The sequence below is a fragment of the Globicephala melas genome, chromosome 5 (genome assembly GCF_963455315.2).
Source record: "Globicephala melas chromosome 5, mGloMel1.2, whole genome shotgun sequence".
NCBI classification, from domain to species: Eukaryota; Metazoa; Chordata; class Mammalia; order Artiodactyla; family Delphinidae; genus Globicephala; species Globicephala melas.
In genome coordinates this window covers 105461835-105474844 of record NC_083318.1, presented here as the reverse complement: position 1 = coordinate 105474844, position 13010 = coordinate 105461835, and the positions used below count along the sequence as shown (strand labels likewise).

General features: G+C 32.0%; 1 protein-coding gene across 8 annotated transcripts in view; it reads right to left on the bottom strand.

Moving 5' to 3' along the window:
- Positions 1-13010, bottom strand: part of TLL1 (tolloid like 1) — a 262444-nt gene that overhangs the window by 39424 nt on the left and 210010 nt on the right. For all 8 annotated transcript variants that reach the window (XM_060299643.2, XM_060299644.2, XM_060299646.2 and 5 more), the window contains 2 exons: positions 4632-4757; positions 1944-2071 (listed from right to left, as the gene is read on the bottom strand). In XM_060299643.2, coding sequence (XP_060155626.1) covers positions 1944-2071; positions 4632-4757 — 254 coding nt within the window. The remainder of the gene's footprint in view (positions 1-1943; positions 2072-4631; positions 4758-13010) is intronic.

The following is a 13010-nucleotide window of genomic DNA, read 5'->3' as shown; positions in this document are numbered from 1 at the left end:
CTCTGTCAAACTCATAAGTAGACTTAAGACAACTGAATAGACAATCATTGAACTTGAAGATCGGCCCATAGAAATAACCCAAGCTTAAAGACAAAAAGAGTGGCAAAAAAATAACAGAATTCAAGAGTTATGGGATAATATGAAACAATCTCACATATGTGTAATTTGAATCCCAGAAGAAGAGAGACAATAATGCAGGAGAAGTTTGTCAAGAAATAATGGTCAAGAGTTTTCAAAAATTCATGGCAGTCATCACAACATAGATGCAAGAAATTCAAAGATTTCTCAGAAGGATAAATTACTAAACAGATAGACAGATGGACACACACACACACACACACACACACACACATACACACTCCCAGATACATTATATTCAAAGTGCTGATAAAAAAATGTTGAAGGCAGCCATCAGAGAAAAGAATCATTATTTCCACAGGAATAAAATTAAGATTTACCACAGACATTAAAAACCATGAAGGACAGAAAATAGTGGAGTCAGGTATTTAAAGTGCAGCTGAGAAAACAAAATTGCTATCTTAGAATTTTATACCCAATGAAAATATCTTTGAGTATAAAATACATACTCTGCACAGACTTACTCTACACACAATATAAAAAGAAATTCTTCAGGGAGAAGGAATATGATACCAGATGAAACTTGGATGTACACACACACACAAAAGTCTTCAGGAAAATCCATTTTCCCAACTGCCTTAGCTATTGCACTGCTGAAAAGAATGCAGCCTTTGCATCTCAGCCCATAAGCTTCAGAGAGTGATCATCTCAGTCAGGGTCTTCAACAGGACTGGAAAGCAATCAAATCCTACAGTGCTGTTATCTTAGCACCTAGCATCCTTCCAAAGAGTGGCTGAAATGAATTGATGTCTCTTTTCAAAAAGTCATACACTGATATCTTACAAATACAGTGATTGGAAGGAACTCCATAATAGGAATATGAATATCTCAGTGACAGTCTCTAATAATATTATTATTATGTTGCATATGAATAAGATGTCTTTATTGACCAAAAAAACCCACTGAAGGAAAGGGTTCAAACAGACTTTCAAAATTAACTGGACTGGTCCAGTAAGCTACAGTGGACTGGTAGCCTCATTCTTAAGACAATTTCTTGTCCTTTGTTATGGTTCTTGTTAGACTGTCCTGAACTTTGTTAGTTGGCATTCCTTCCTGCTTTTGACAACAGCATATTTCAGAAAATTGTTAAAATTTCTATATTCCTATGATTCTATTTCTTTAAAGTATACTCTTCAAGTATTCTGTAGCCTATAATGAAATTTAAGATGTACTGTCAGATGACCAGGACAGAATGCAAGATTCATAGAATACAGGAGAGAGGACATATATTACATTCATATTTGAATTTGGAAGAAGTCTAATGATAACGGTACTCATCTAAAGAGGGCAACTACATTATGCAAAAATAATATTCCATAAACCATAAGACAAAATTAGTTTTATTATAAAAATACATATGCTTTGTATATGAGTCATATAGAATTGACACAACTGATAGAATTTACTATGCTGCATTGAAGTGAATACTTATTGCTTTCTTGCTGAATTTCTGATATTTTTGTTCCTTCATTTATATCTCCATTTGGAAACATTATTTCAATAACATATTAGGAAGTAGAACATATTGTTTTGTAGTAATTTTGGTAATGCCTTTTAAAGCATCCCATCCAGGATAAGAAGACTGTACAAGAACTACATGGCTACCATTACTATCACCTTGATCTAGGAAATCAGGAATTTATTTAGTGTTAGTAGGAAAACATAAGAAAGAAAGTCTTTCCCACCTGCCTACTAATTCAATTCAATTAAATAAACATTCATTTTATTTATTTTATTTCCATGCACTAGCTGTGCAAGATACGGGCAGGCAGCTTAACAGAAAAAAGAACAACACGCTCACTTACTAATTTGATTCGATGACCAGGAGTTGCACTGATTTCCCATGTGCATTCTTTCCTGCTTGGGTACTTGTCTGGCCAGTTGGGACTAGTGATGAAGCCACTTGGACTGTGAATCTTCTGTTCACACTCAGCTGTGCCAATAATGATAAAATCAATTAGTGTGGAAATCTAGCCCAGAATTGGGCCAGCAAGGAAGTAGCCTGTTTACACACTATCCTGATGAAAGATTTTCCTCAATAACTAATCATCACTCTAGTCTCCAGTATCATATTCATCTGCTTTGGTAAACCTGTTGCATAATCATTATCATAATCAGAAAATGTTTGGTTTTGGGTTCACATGAAATTGTCTTTACAATGAATTAAATAAATGTCTACAAGAAAATGAACTCTTTTTAACTGCTGGATCTGTAAGTTTAGATTTTAACAGAGCAACATTATTGACAATCAAAGTTATCAACTCTTGGTATGTGCAAAATATTTAATGCAATGCCACAACAAAAATGACTATGTCGTTTTCAGTTATTTTCTTCCTATTAACAGAAACATCATTTATAGCTAACTAGTATCACTAAGCCACTTTATGAAACATGTCTTTACATTTTCTCTCTCTCTTTGTTAAAGTATACACTTGAATGCTTAAACCATAATTTTAGCTGCTTAAGTAAATTATCTGTCATTTCATCACAGTGAAATGAAGCACTAAGGGGAAAAATATGTAAACAGCTACTAGCTTCTGAATTAATTTAAGAAAATGTCATTCAATTAACATGAAATTTCTTTTAGGTCTTACAATTTAAACAACTTCATCTTGGAGGGGACCATCCAATATTGTTAATTTCAAACTTCAAAAGCATGTAATATCCTCAGACTGTATTCTATCTATATAATTTATGAAGTGTCACCCTGCACATCCTGGCTTAGGCTGGAAATTATTTGTTATGTATTGTGTAACCGATTCTAAAATACAATTAATTCTGTGAAATTTTCCAAGAAATCTCTGGGGAAATCCTCTACTATATGGAAAAAACACTTGTGGCACTACAGGGCTGCACAGTAAGGACAAAATGACTGACATTACTGTGCTGTTGGCACATGCTCTCCGACTAGACCTTTGCTTTAATTGTGCCGGGTTTCCATAGGGAGATTTGGATTCTTAACCAAGGAACACAAAAAAAAGGGTGAAATTTAGCTCCTTTCAAACTATATAGGGTCATGCAGCAAGACAGTAGTCTTAAAGTCTGGATCCTGTCTTGACAAGGTTTCCTAAATCCCATTATCCCTGTCCTTGCCTTGGCCATATGAAGTGTGGAATCTCCCAGATCTGGCAAATAGTTTAGTTTATAAGACAAAGCCAAGAGGCTCACTGCTAAACTGTATAAGGCACCTGTACTATAGCAGTGGTGAAAGAAAATCCATCCCCTTTACTAACAGTAAAGATGAACTTTATTAGGGGTGCCTGGATATAGTTCCATTTAAAAAGAAGTCCTTTCTTGAAAATATTTACTCTAATGAAGAGAGACTTTGGATATCTAAATTTATTTGCTACCTGTGAGTGACAGGCTACATGCATACTCTGAAAAGCTGTCTCTTTTTTATTTCTGAATTACCTTCCACATTTCAAAATAACTGGGCCTATTCCCCAGCCTATTGATTTATCAGAATACTTTACCAAGTTACACATATCACAATCTCATTGGTTTATGCTCATACATGAAAGTAAAAAGAGAAAAAAATCCTACTTGCATATGATTCTGGGCAATGTCATTAACTCTGTGAAATAAAAAGGAAAAAAATGTGACATATGACCATATTTGAATGGAACTGAATGGAACAAGGGTCAATTCAGGGTATTCTGTACTATTGGAATGTGAATACAAAGAAGTGCTATCTACCTGTGGTTCTAGTCAGGCACCCACCACTCTACATGTTCTAATGACTAGTTATGAAACCTGCCTTAGTAATAAATCCAAGTTAAATGGAAAATTCAGGAGCAGACCCAAAAAGGAAGAAATAAGACCTGAATAACTATTTCTTGTTCCCATGTAGCTCATATTGGCTCAGGAGATTAAGATAATTATCTTTATAAAACCTTGGAATATGGTAAGAATTTGGGACCAAAAACTGGTAGGCTACTATTGAGTTACTAGGATGCTTCTGTGTGTGTGTGTGCTGGGGAGGGGGCAAAACCATGACTTAAAACTCTAAATGGCACAGTATTTTCAAATGTCTTTCTTCTGGTAGGCATTTGAATTTGATACTCCTGGTATTTAAAGTGACATCACTCATGTAGCACATATATGAGATATTTTGGGGAGGGAAATTGAACCAAATGTAAAACATTTAGCAGAAGTTAAGTTTAAATATGGAGATAGTTATAAGGTCTGTTCTGTGAAGACTGAGGGATAATGTAGTGCCTTTCTGGCTGCCAGATGGCATCACAGCAGCTTCTATGTCTGTTATACAAAGTTATTCTAATTCCAACCATATATGAAGTGCAGTACCTTTAGGTAATACAAGGTTTCCAATAGTATGACTTGGATCTTTGAACACTGCATGTATTTTTATTTTTGACATTTGAACAGTTAACATTTAACACTCATTGATATGATTAACTCTACCTGGAAGGACTGCTTTACCCAAACTGCATGAAATTCTAGATGTTGTCAAAAAAAGAACACTTCTTTCATACCTTCCTTGCAATCATGTTTATTTTCATGCAGCACAAATCCATTACGGCACTGACACATGTAGCTTCCCATTGTGTTGACACACTCATGTTGGCACCCGCCATTATCCTTAGAGCACTCATCTTTGTCTAGCAAAGAGATAACCCCATAGATTAGTAAGTAGCTTTAAAAACAAAGGATATCAAAGGAGAGTCATTTAGTTGTGGTTAACACTGGCAAAGGGTAAACTAAGTCACAGCTTTCCGTGTTCTCAACATAAAACAAACAAAAAAAAATCAAAAAATTTAGTGTCTTAGTTCTACCCACTCCTTCTTTAGCTTGGAGCCTTATGCCATGAATTGTTTCCAAGATCATTTGCACCAGGGTGACAACATGTAGTCCTCTTTCATTCCTATGCTAGAGAAGTTTTGAGTAGGGTAAAGGAAATGAAAGAATATTTTTCCAACTAATCCTAAACATTTATAGCCAATTTTTAAAATAAATAAAAAATTGTGAGTAGTTTGATTAAATGCAAATCATGGCATTTAAGTGGAGGGAAATCCTTCACTATATTAACCATGGTGTATAGGCAGAGGCTAAACACATTTCCAAGATTTGTGTGTAATCGTTTTTTAAAAATCACTCAGTATAATTACTGTAGTTGATTTTTTTCATTAACTTTGCAGTTATGCTTAGCATTAATAAATCTGAACATTTTATAATATTTCAAGACAGAATAAGGCATCATTAGACTATCTTAAAAAAGAAACAATTTATATATTTTAAGCTAATCTCCTCTAGCAGACCAGTTTATTAATAAGTAAAAAGGCTTTTAGTGTGCTAGAAGTAAAGGTCAGAATAGGAAATACGAGCTTTAAGAAATTGACAACAAATTCACTACAGGGAAAAAATCCCAACTATATTAGCAGACAGTCAATTCAGTGAGAGGCATCAGCCACCATATTATGTTGCTTAGCTATCATTCCATGACTGGCTTGTCCTTTAAAGTAAGTACTGGCCTCTGCTCCTGCCACATACATATGATGACACATCACTCAGACCTTCCCCACCCCCATAGCACAGAGAACAAAAAGGACGCACGACAGTCACATCAAAGGTCAGGCTGAATTCAAAATTTATACTGTGAACTGATTTTTCTAGTGAGAATTTGTGAGCTCATGGTGGCACACAAATAGCAAATGTTATTTTTGCCTTTGTAATCAAATCAATATTCCCCCTATGGAGATGGGTTTAGGAAAGACATTTTTATCCAAGGATCTGATAGTAATTTTTATGAATGCAACTATTTTTTCCGATTTTGTAGACTGATAACACAACATAGCACATATATGCTATGTCTTATATTGCCAATTCATGCATTGGCAATATAAGAATATTCTATATACATACAGGCAGTCCCAAAGTTCTAAAGAATATATCAGGATCAATATATCTGCAATTTATGTGTTCTCTACCTATCCTTAACACTTCCATTACACTTTTAATACTTACTATGGAGGCTAAGCAGAGGAGAAAAAAAGCATAGAATAAAGAAAATTTATCTCTAAGAGAACATCAAACATCAAAATATATAAGAAATCAGAAATTAATAGAGAATTAGCCTTGTAAAATTAATTTTAGAGAAATTCATAATTTGGAAGTCCCATTACGTTAATTGTATCAACAGTGAAAATTACATGTGGTAAGTTGTGAATGACCTGTGCAGAATGGGTGAATGCTGAACCATACTTCCTACTACCATGCTGTCAGCTACCTGCATTTCCTTTCAGACAGTCAAGCAGTAGATGATTTAAATTTACTATTTTAACACACCTTTCTAGGGGCTCTTAAGATGCTTTGGAAAAATACTTCTTCATGAGTTGATGCAGAAATACACTTCATCATTGTTAAAAGGAAAGAGCCAATTTAAAAATTTCTGGTGCTAGAATTACTCTGAAATAGACACATATTTCCTATAAAAATATTTATCTAATGTTTGCTTTGTATACTTAAAACCTGATATAGTGAACTTTAGTTGTACTCTAGGTCAACCAGATTTTTGAGGGTTGTTTGGAAATCTAAGAATTGTAAGTAAAGTAATTTAGAAAAAATTAGTTCACATTTGCAATTGACTGGTAAACAGGTTGCTCAGTGACAAACCTATCAGGGCAGGGACTGCCTGAGTCATCCTTTCATTTGGATCTGTTTAGACTACCATACATGAGAGATATAAAAATGTTAAAAGAAAGAACACAAGTTAGTATTGCTGAATTTTTAAACCTACAGTCATTTTATAATGAAAACAATTCCAAAACATAAAATATTTCTAACATTTAAACTTCATTCTAGTGGAAATCTCATGTTGCTAGGTGATATTTGCAAGGAGAGTTATTTTCTTTAGATCTGATAGAACATAATCTGACTTGCAGTAATAGTAAGTAAAGAGAAATAAAGTTGAAAGTGAAACCATTCATATTTGAATAGTAGTTTTTTGTAGCCAGTTTTTCCTATTTCTATTGTGCTGGAAAAATAATTTTTAGAGGAAGAAGAATAAAATGAGGAAGAAGAGGAGGAGGAGCATGAAGATTTTATATAGTCATATTGTCTAAGTATCTTATTTTTCAGTGTTCCAGTTGATAAATGTTTCCTGTCTTCTTCCCTGCATCAAACATTTCTTAATACAAGTGATGTCACATTAAAATTGAGTTATCAAATACACTGCTAGAATATATGTATAGGTTAATCTAAAGCTTAGCTAAAATTCAAAATTGGACAAATCAAAATAGAAATTAAAAGCAGCAGATAAAAGTCATCATCCCCAGCAAAGTAGCATTTAAAATTGTGCTGGCATATGCCAAATAGTCAATATGAAAAGACAAAATTTTAGTAAACATTGGAATACTTGGAATTATCCAGACTTTTTAATATCACACAAACAAAGAAAGCTGTTTATTTAACTTAATATCATAAAAGATGAGTTCCACAAATATATTCTGAACTTATTATAAAAGGTCATCAAACTTGAGGAAAAAAAAATACTATTAGCAAATATAATTCTGTTTTCACTTTCTTTCCTTTTCTCCTCTTAGGACACAAACTACTAATATTTTGAACAATGAAAATCCAAAGAAAGAGAGAAGGAAGGAGGTTGCAGAGTTTTAAAAATTTCTCAGAAAGTCTGCATAACAAATTCAATAATTGAGAATTCTATCAATGATTCATTTGAAATTTTCTAACATTTTCATACTATAAGCATGGAATTTAAAAAATAGTTTTTATTAGTAAGAGAAACAAACATTTTATTGAGTAGAAATCAAAACATTTAATCTTTGCAGGTGGAAATTAGCCTCCTTCTTTGGAATGGACATATCTGATTTCCATTCCTTCATGCTAGATGAAGGAAAGGTCCATTATTATGGAAAAAGGAAGTGGCATTTTCCCATCAGAGGCCTGCAGAGTATCCTTGAGACTGTCAGAGGCCATTAGTCTATGAATAATACATACTGGATGGGACTGAAGTGGCAACCTGTATCAAGTTCTTGCAAGATTCAAAAATAAAAATTTTCTCTTTGCAGAAAGCTTCCTTGTCTGTAGGAAAAAGAAGTAAAGGGTCCACGCACCAGAACAGAAACACATGAGCAGATATACTTACAATAAATGCTCAAATATAAAATAAACAGATCACACACATTCATGCATACACACATACACCCCATGCATGTGTGCACGCATACAAGACACACACAGGTTTCAACATAAAACTGTTGAAAAAATAATCACCTTCAAAAGACCTCTGATAAGCTCTACTGAGAGCAACGACAGACAATTTGATCTTTCTAAAACATGCAAATATTTAAATATCATTTATCATGAAACTTGGAACAGGATTCAGAATCATAGGAGAGCTCTATTTGAAATTAATCACACTAATATTTAATGTTTTGTTAGAATAATATCAGGTTGAATTTATTCTAAAAATACCTATGACCATTCCATGAAAGAAATGGTGTACAGGAGGAACAATGTAAAGAAATATCTATAAACACTGAAAGGTAGATAAGATGAGGAGCAGGTCAGTTGAAATCACTTGAATACAGAGGTAGAAATATCACACAAATCATTTTATCTGACTCCTATATTTGTTACAGACAGAAATAAACTGGGAATCAAGAAATCTGGGTTTTACTGCATTTCTGCTACTGTGCAGGTCACTGGGTCCATCAGGAAAGGATCACGTTCCCATTAAGTTACCCGTGAGGGGGACTGCCATTTAATAAGGTTATCCTTCAAGTCATCATTGAGTCTTTTCACCACTACCAGGTTGCCTAAAGAAGGTGGAATGTCTATGCGCAGCTCTCACTGCCTGAAGTTATTTGTTACATTATTCCCAAATAATGAACAGTGTGATTAAATTAAAAGTCCAGTTTCCCAAATGTTGCTGCTTTTACATGCATAAAATCCTACTAATATTTCCTTTAAGTTTAACCTATTTAAAGAAAAATAATTTTGTTCTGAGTAGAATACAATTAATTTTGCTTAATCACTTAAAATAAGTAAACTATATCATGTATACTTATGCAGATTTGTATACTTGTGTTAAAATATAACATCACATAAAATTAAGTTTGGTTTTACTATCATAAAAGTAAAGTAATTATTGTTAATCTATAAACAAACCTCATTCATTCCAAGAAAATAGCAGTATTATATTGTTGAACCAGATCTCTTCTAGAAAATGCCTATGCCATTATATTCTGAATTACATAAAAAATTTAATAGACATGTAATTTTACATCATGTTCAAATAGCCTTACTTTTATAGTTGTAATTTCCTTATTTACTTTCATATTATTTCATTATATTGCTTTATAACATACCCTTAATATCAGAACTATATGACACTAATTTTTACAGAGGAGCTTGTGGATATTCTGCTGTATAAACCAATCACTTCTAGATTTTCAAGCTACAGCATTTTTCATGACTAATTTAAGACACTAAATAAGAATTTATGTGATGGTTTCTTGCTTTGATGTGCATGGAAGTGACAGAAATCTGTATTAATTATTTTGCTAATAAGTTCTTAGTGTCATTCTTCCAATTCCATTTCTTAGGTCTATAAAGTGCTTATTTAAAATCAGAGGCTATGTGCAAAAATAAGTAAAATCTCAGTATGATTATTTCATTAAATAATTGTAGTTTTTAAAATAATGCTAAAGTTTATTTCATTATATTCATTAAAAATCTAAATACATTTCCTTGTGTTTTTTCTTCCTTGATGGATCACTTAGTTGCAAGACAGCTAGAAGTTATTTTTAAATAGCTTTCCTTTACAAAATATATGAAATCACTTATAATATTGTTTCTTTTTAAATTGAATTTCTTGATAATATTTCTGAGAAAAAGTATGCTGAAAAAATAGCTAAACATGGTATATTTCTCATTATGTTTTCATAAATTCATAATCACTTCTAAACTTTTTAGAAAACTGGCTATAAACAGAACCACTTAAGATTAAGTCTCCAGACAGGGTGAGAGGGAGACACAAGAGGGAGGAGATATTGGGATATATGTATATGTATAGCTGATTCACTTTGTTATACAGCAGAAACTAACACACCATTGTAAAGCAATTATACTCCAATAAAGATGTTAAAAAAAAAGTTTGTCTCCATCAAATGTTTCTGGATTAACATACACAATACAGCAAACATTTATTTAATTGTCTATATTATAAATTAACTATAAAAATAAAAATTAGAAGCTTTAACTCATTCAAAACATTTGCATTAATATTATTAATTTGCATTAATATTTATTAACTAATTAACAAATAGGTGGATTTAAAAATTTCACTCTCAAAGATCAAAGTCTATTAGGTAATGTTTTCAAATCTAGAAAATATTTGGGGTAAAAGATAGGTAGAAATATGATGTGTGTTTTCCTTTTAAAGTTATTTTTATATTTAAATCAGATGAAAACTGAGAAAAATTGTGGAGAAGCTACACTGCACTATCTTTTCACCTTAACACAAACATTCTTGGGATTTTTAAATAGCATCGTTCAGATCTGTTCCCACCCACGTGCTAAGCTGTATGCAGAGTGCACATATAGCTTTATATCTATATTTCCATTAATATTTTATCATATACAACTTTTTACACCATGAAATCATTAAACCATCCTTATGGTATGGAAGAGCTCACACAGTGCATTTGAAGGTTGTTTAAAATTTCTGTCACTATCACAGTATATTGAAAATCCTTCTTCCAGATTTTGAAATATTTCTTTATGAAAGAGTCCCAAGAATTGAATTTCTGAGCAAACAGATTAGTCATTGTAATAATTCTTGATTCCTATGCTAAATTTATTTCTAAAGAATTTGTCACAATTAATGCAGTAATGTGTCTTATCAAATCCCCAAGAGTGAATTTTAACATAAAATAATCCTTCAATTTTCTTTGTGAAATACAATATCTCCATGATTTGCATGCTTACTTTCTAATAGATACGATGAGTTATTTGACTTTTAACACACAATTACACTTATAGCATTATTAGAACTCTAAAATGATATTTTCAATGTGAACAGAATCTATATATTATAATGGGTGATCTTTTGTAAATTATGTTTTGGTAAGATGATCATAATCAGGACATTAAGTAACACTGCCATCTCTTCATTGTACAAAACAAATATGTTTTTATCTTCCCTTTTCCTGAGCAAACATCTTCCCCACTAGCAGAAACTCCCAAGAATTTAAATGTAAAATAGATCTAATTAATTATCCAGGACTATAGTATTTTAAATATGAATCTGACAAACTGCCAAGACTTTTCAATGAATCAAAAAGAAAACACTGAATGTTTATACTTAATTATCTTGGACTTTACAAAATAATAATCTAATAAAGAAGTTAAAAGTATATCTATTTTTTTCCAGGTCACAGATATGTTGAACATAACACATAACTAATGCTATTTGCAAAGGATGTGATCATCTCTTATGGTTAAGAGAACAGAACCCAAGATGAACTGGGGTTAAATACTTTGTGACACTGAACACTTAGAATATTACAGTTTTACTTTGATTATTAAAGACATAATGTATGCCTGCATAATAGGTTCTCAGAATGATAGCTACAACATGAGAGTTTGGGGTTTAATTTTCCCTGAACTTCATTGTTCAGTTTACTTAACAATATTATTGTCCTAAAGACACAGACTAATAACCTGTCTTTAGAATTTAGGAAGTTTTGCCTGAACAGAAATATCAGATAACAAATTTTAAATACTCTGGGGAACTTTAAATTTACTTATACTTTGTCACCAGTATATGTAGCATGTATCTTTTAAAAAAAGTTTTATTAAATAAAATGAGTGATTAAAGTATAGGATCCTGAATATTAATAATATAATAAAACCTATTCACCTTATAATTTTAATTTTTAAAATAAATATTTAGGTGGTTCTAAGATAAGAAGCCTCATCTCTAAACACTGGATCACCTAAAATTTGTAAACTGCATAATATTTATAGAATAGTAAAGTCTAAGGAAGTCTTCCTTTCATTAAAATAGTATATTAAAATGCTACTTTGAATAACAAATCTTAAATGAATGCCTGAGAATTTTTATTATTTATTTATTTATTTATATTGAGGTATAGTTGATTTACAATGTTGTATTAGTTTCAAGTAAACAACATTGTGATTCAATATTTTTATAGATTATACTCCATTTAAAGTTATTATAAAATATTGGCTATATTCCCTGTACATTACATCCTTGCAGCTTATTTATTTTATACATAATAGTTTTTACCTCTTAATCTCCTCCCCTTATCTTGCCTCTCTCCCCCTTCCCTCTCCTTACTGATAACCACTAGTTTGTTTTCTATATCTGAGAAGAACTTTTAAAAGGCAATTAAATCTGAGGGAAGGAAGGGAATGAGAACAAGGGAGCCAAGATCCATTGTATTTTAAATGTACTTTCCTATATGACTTGGACCTCAATGGAACTTGTGAACCATTAATTTCAATTACACTGAAAGCCCCAAACAAACCCCAGGCACTGTAAATCTCATTAATCTTAAATACATGGGGACTGGAATAAACAGACTTTGAATTAACTCAATCTAAATTACCTGATATTAAAATATAATTGGAATTCAGTTGCTTTACATTGCTTGCCAGTCTTTCAGGCAGAATAGATTGCTATATCTAGCAAGGCTTATTACAATTTTATCTAATTTTGAAGTTTCAGAGTAATATTTTTAAAAGGAACAATTTTGAAATTGGGAAAATAAGGGCATTTCACTGATGTTTCTATCTAGTTTCTTAAAATTTAGGGACCTTTAATCAAACTTCAGCTCTTTAAGAGGGAATTTTCAATGTGAGTTGGT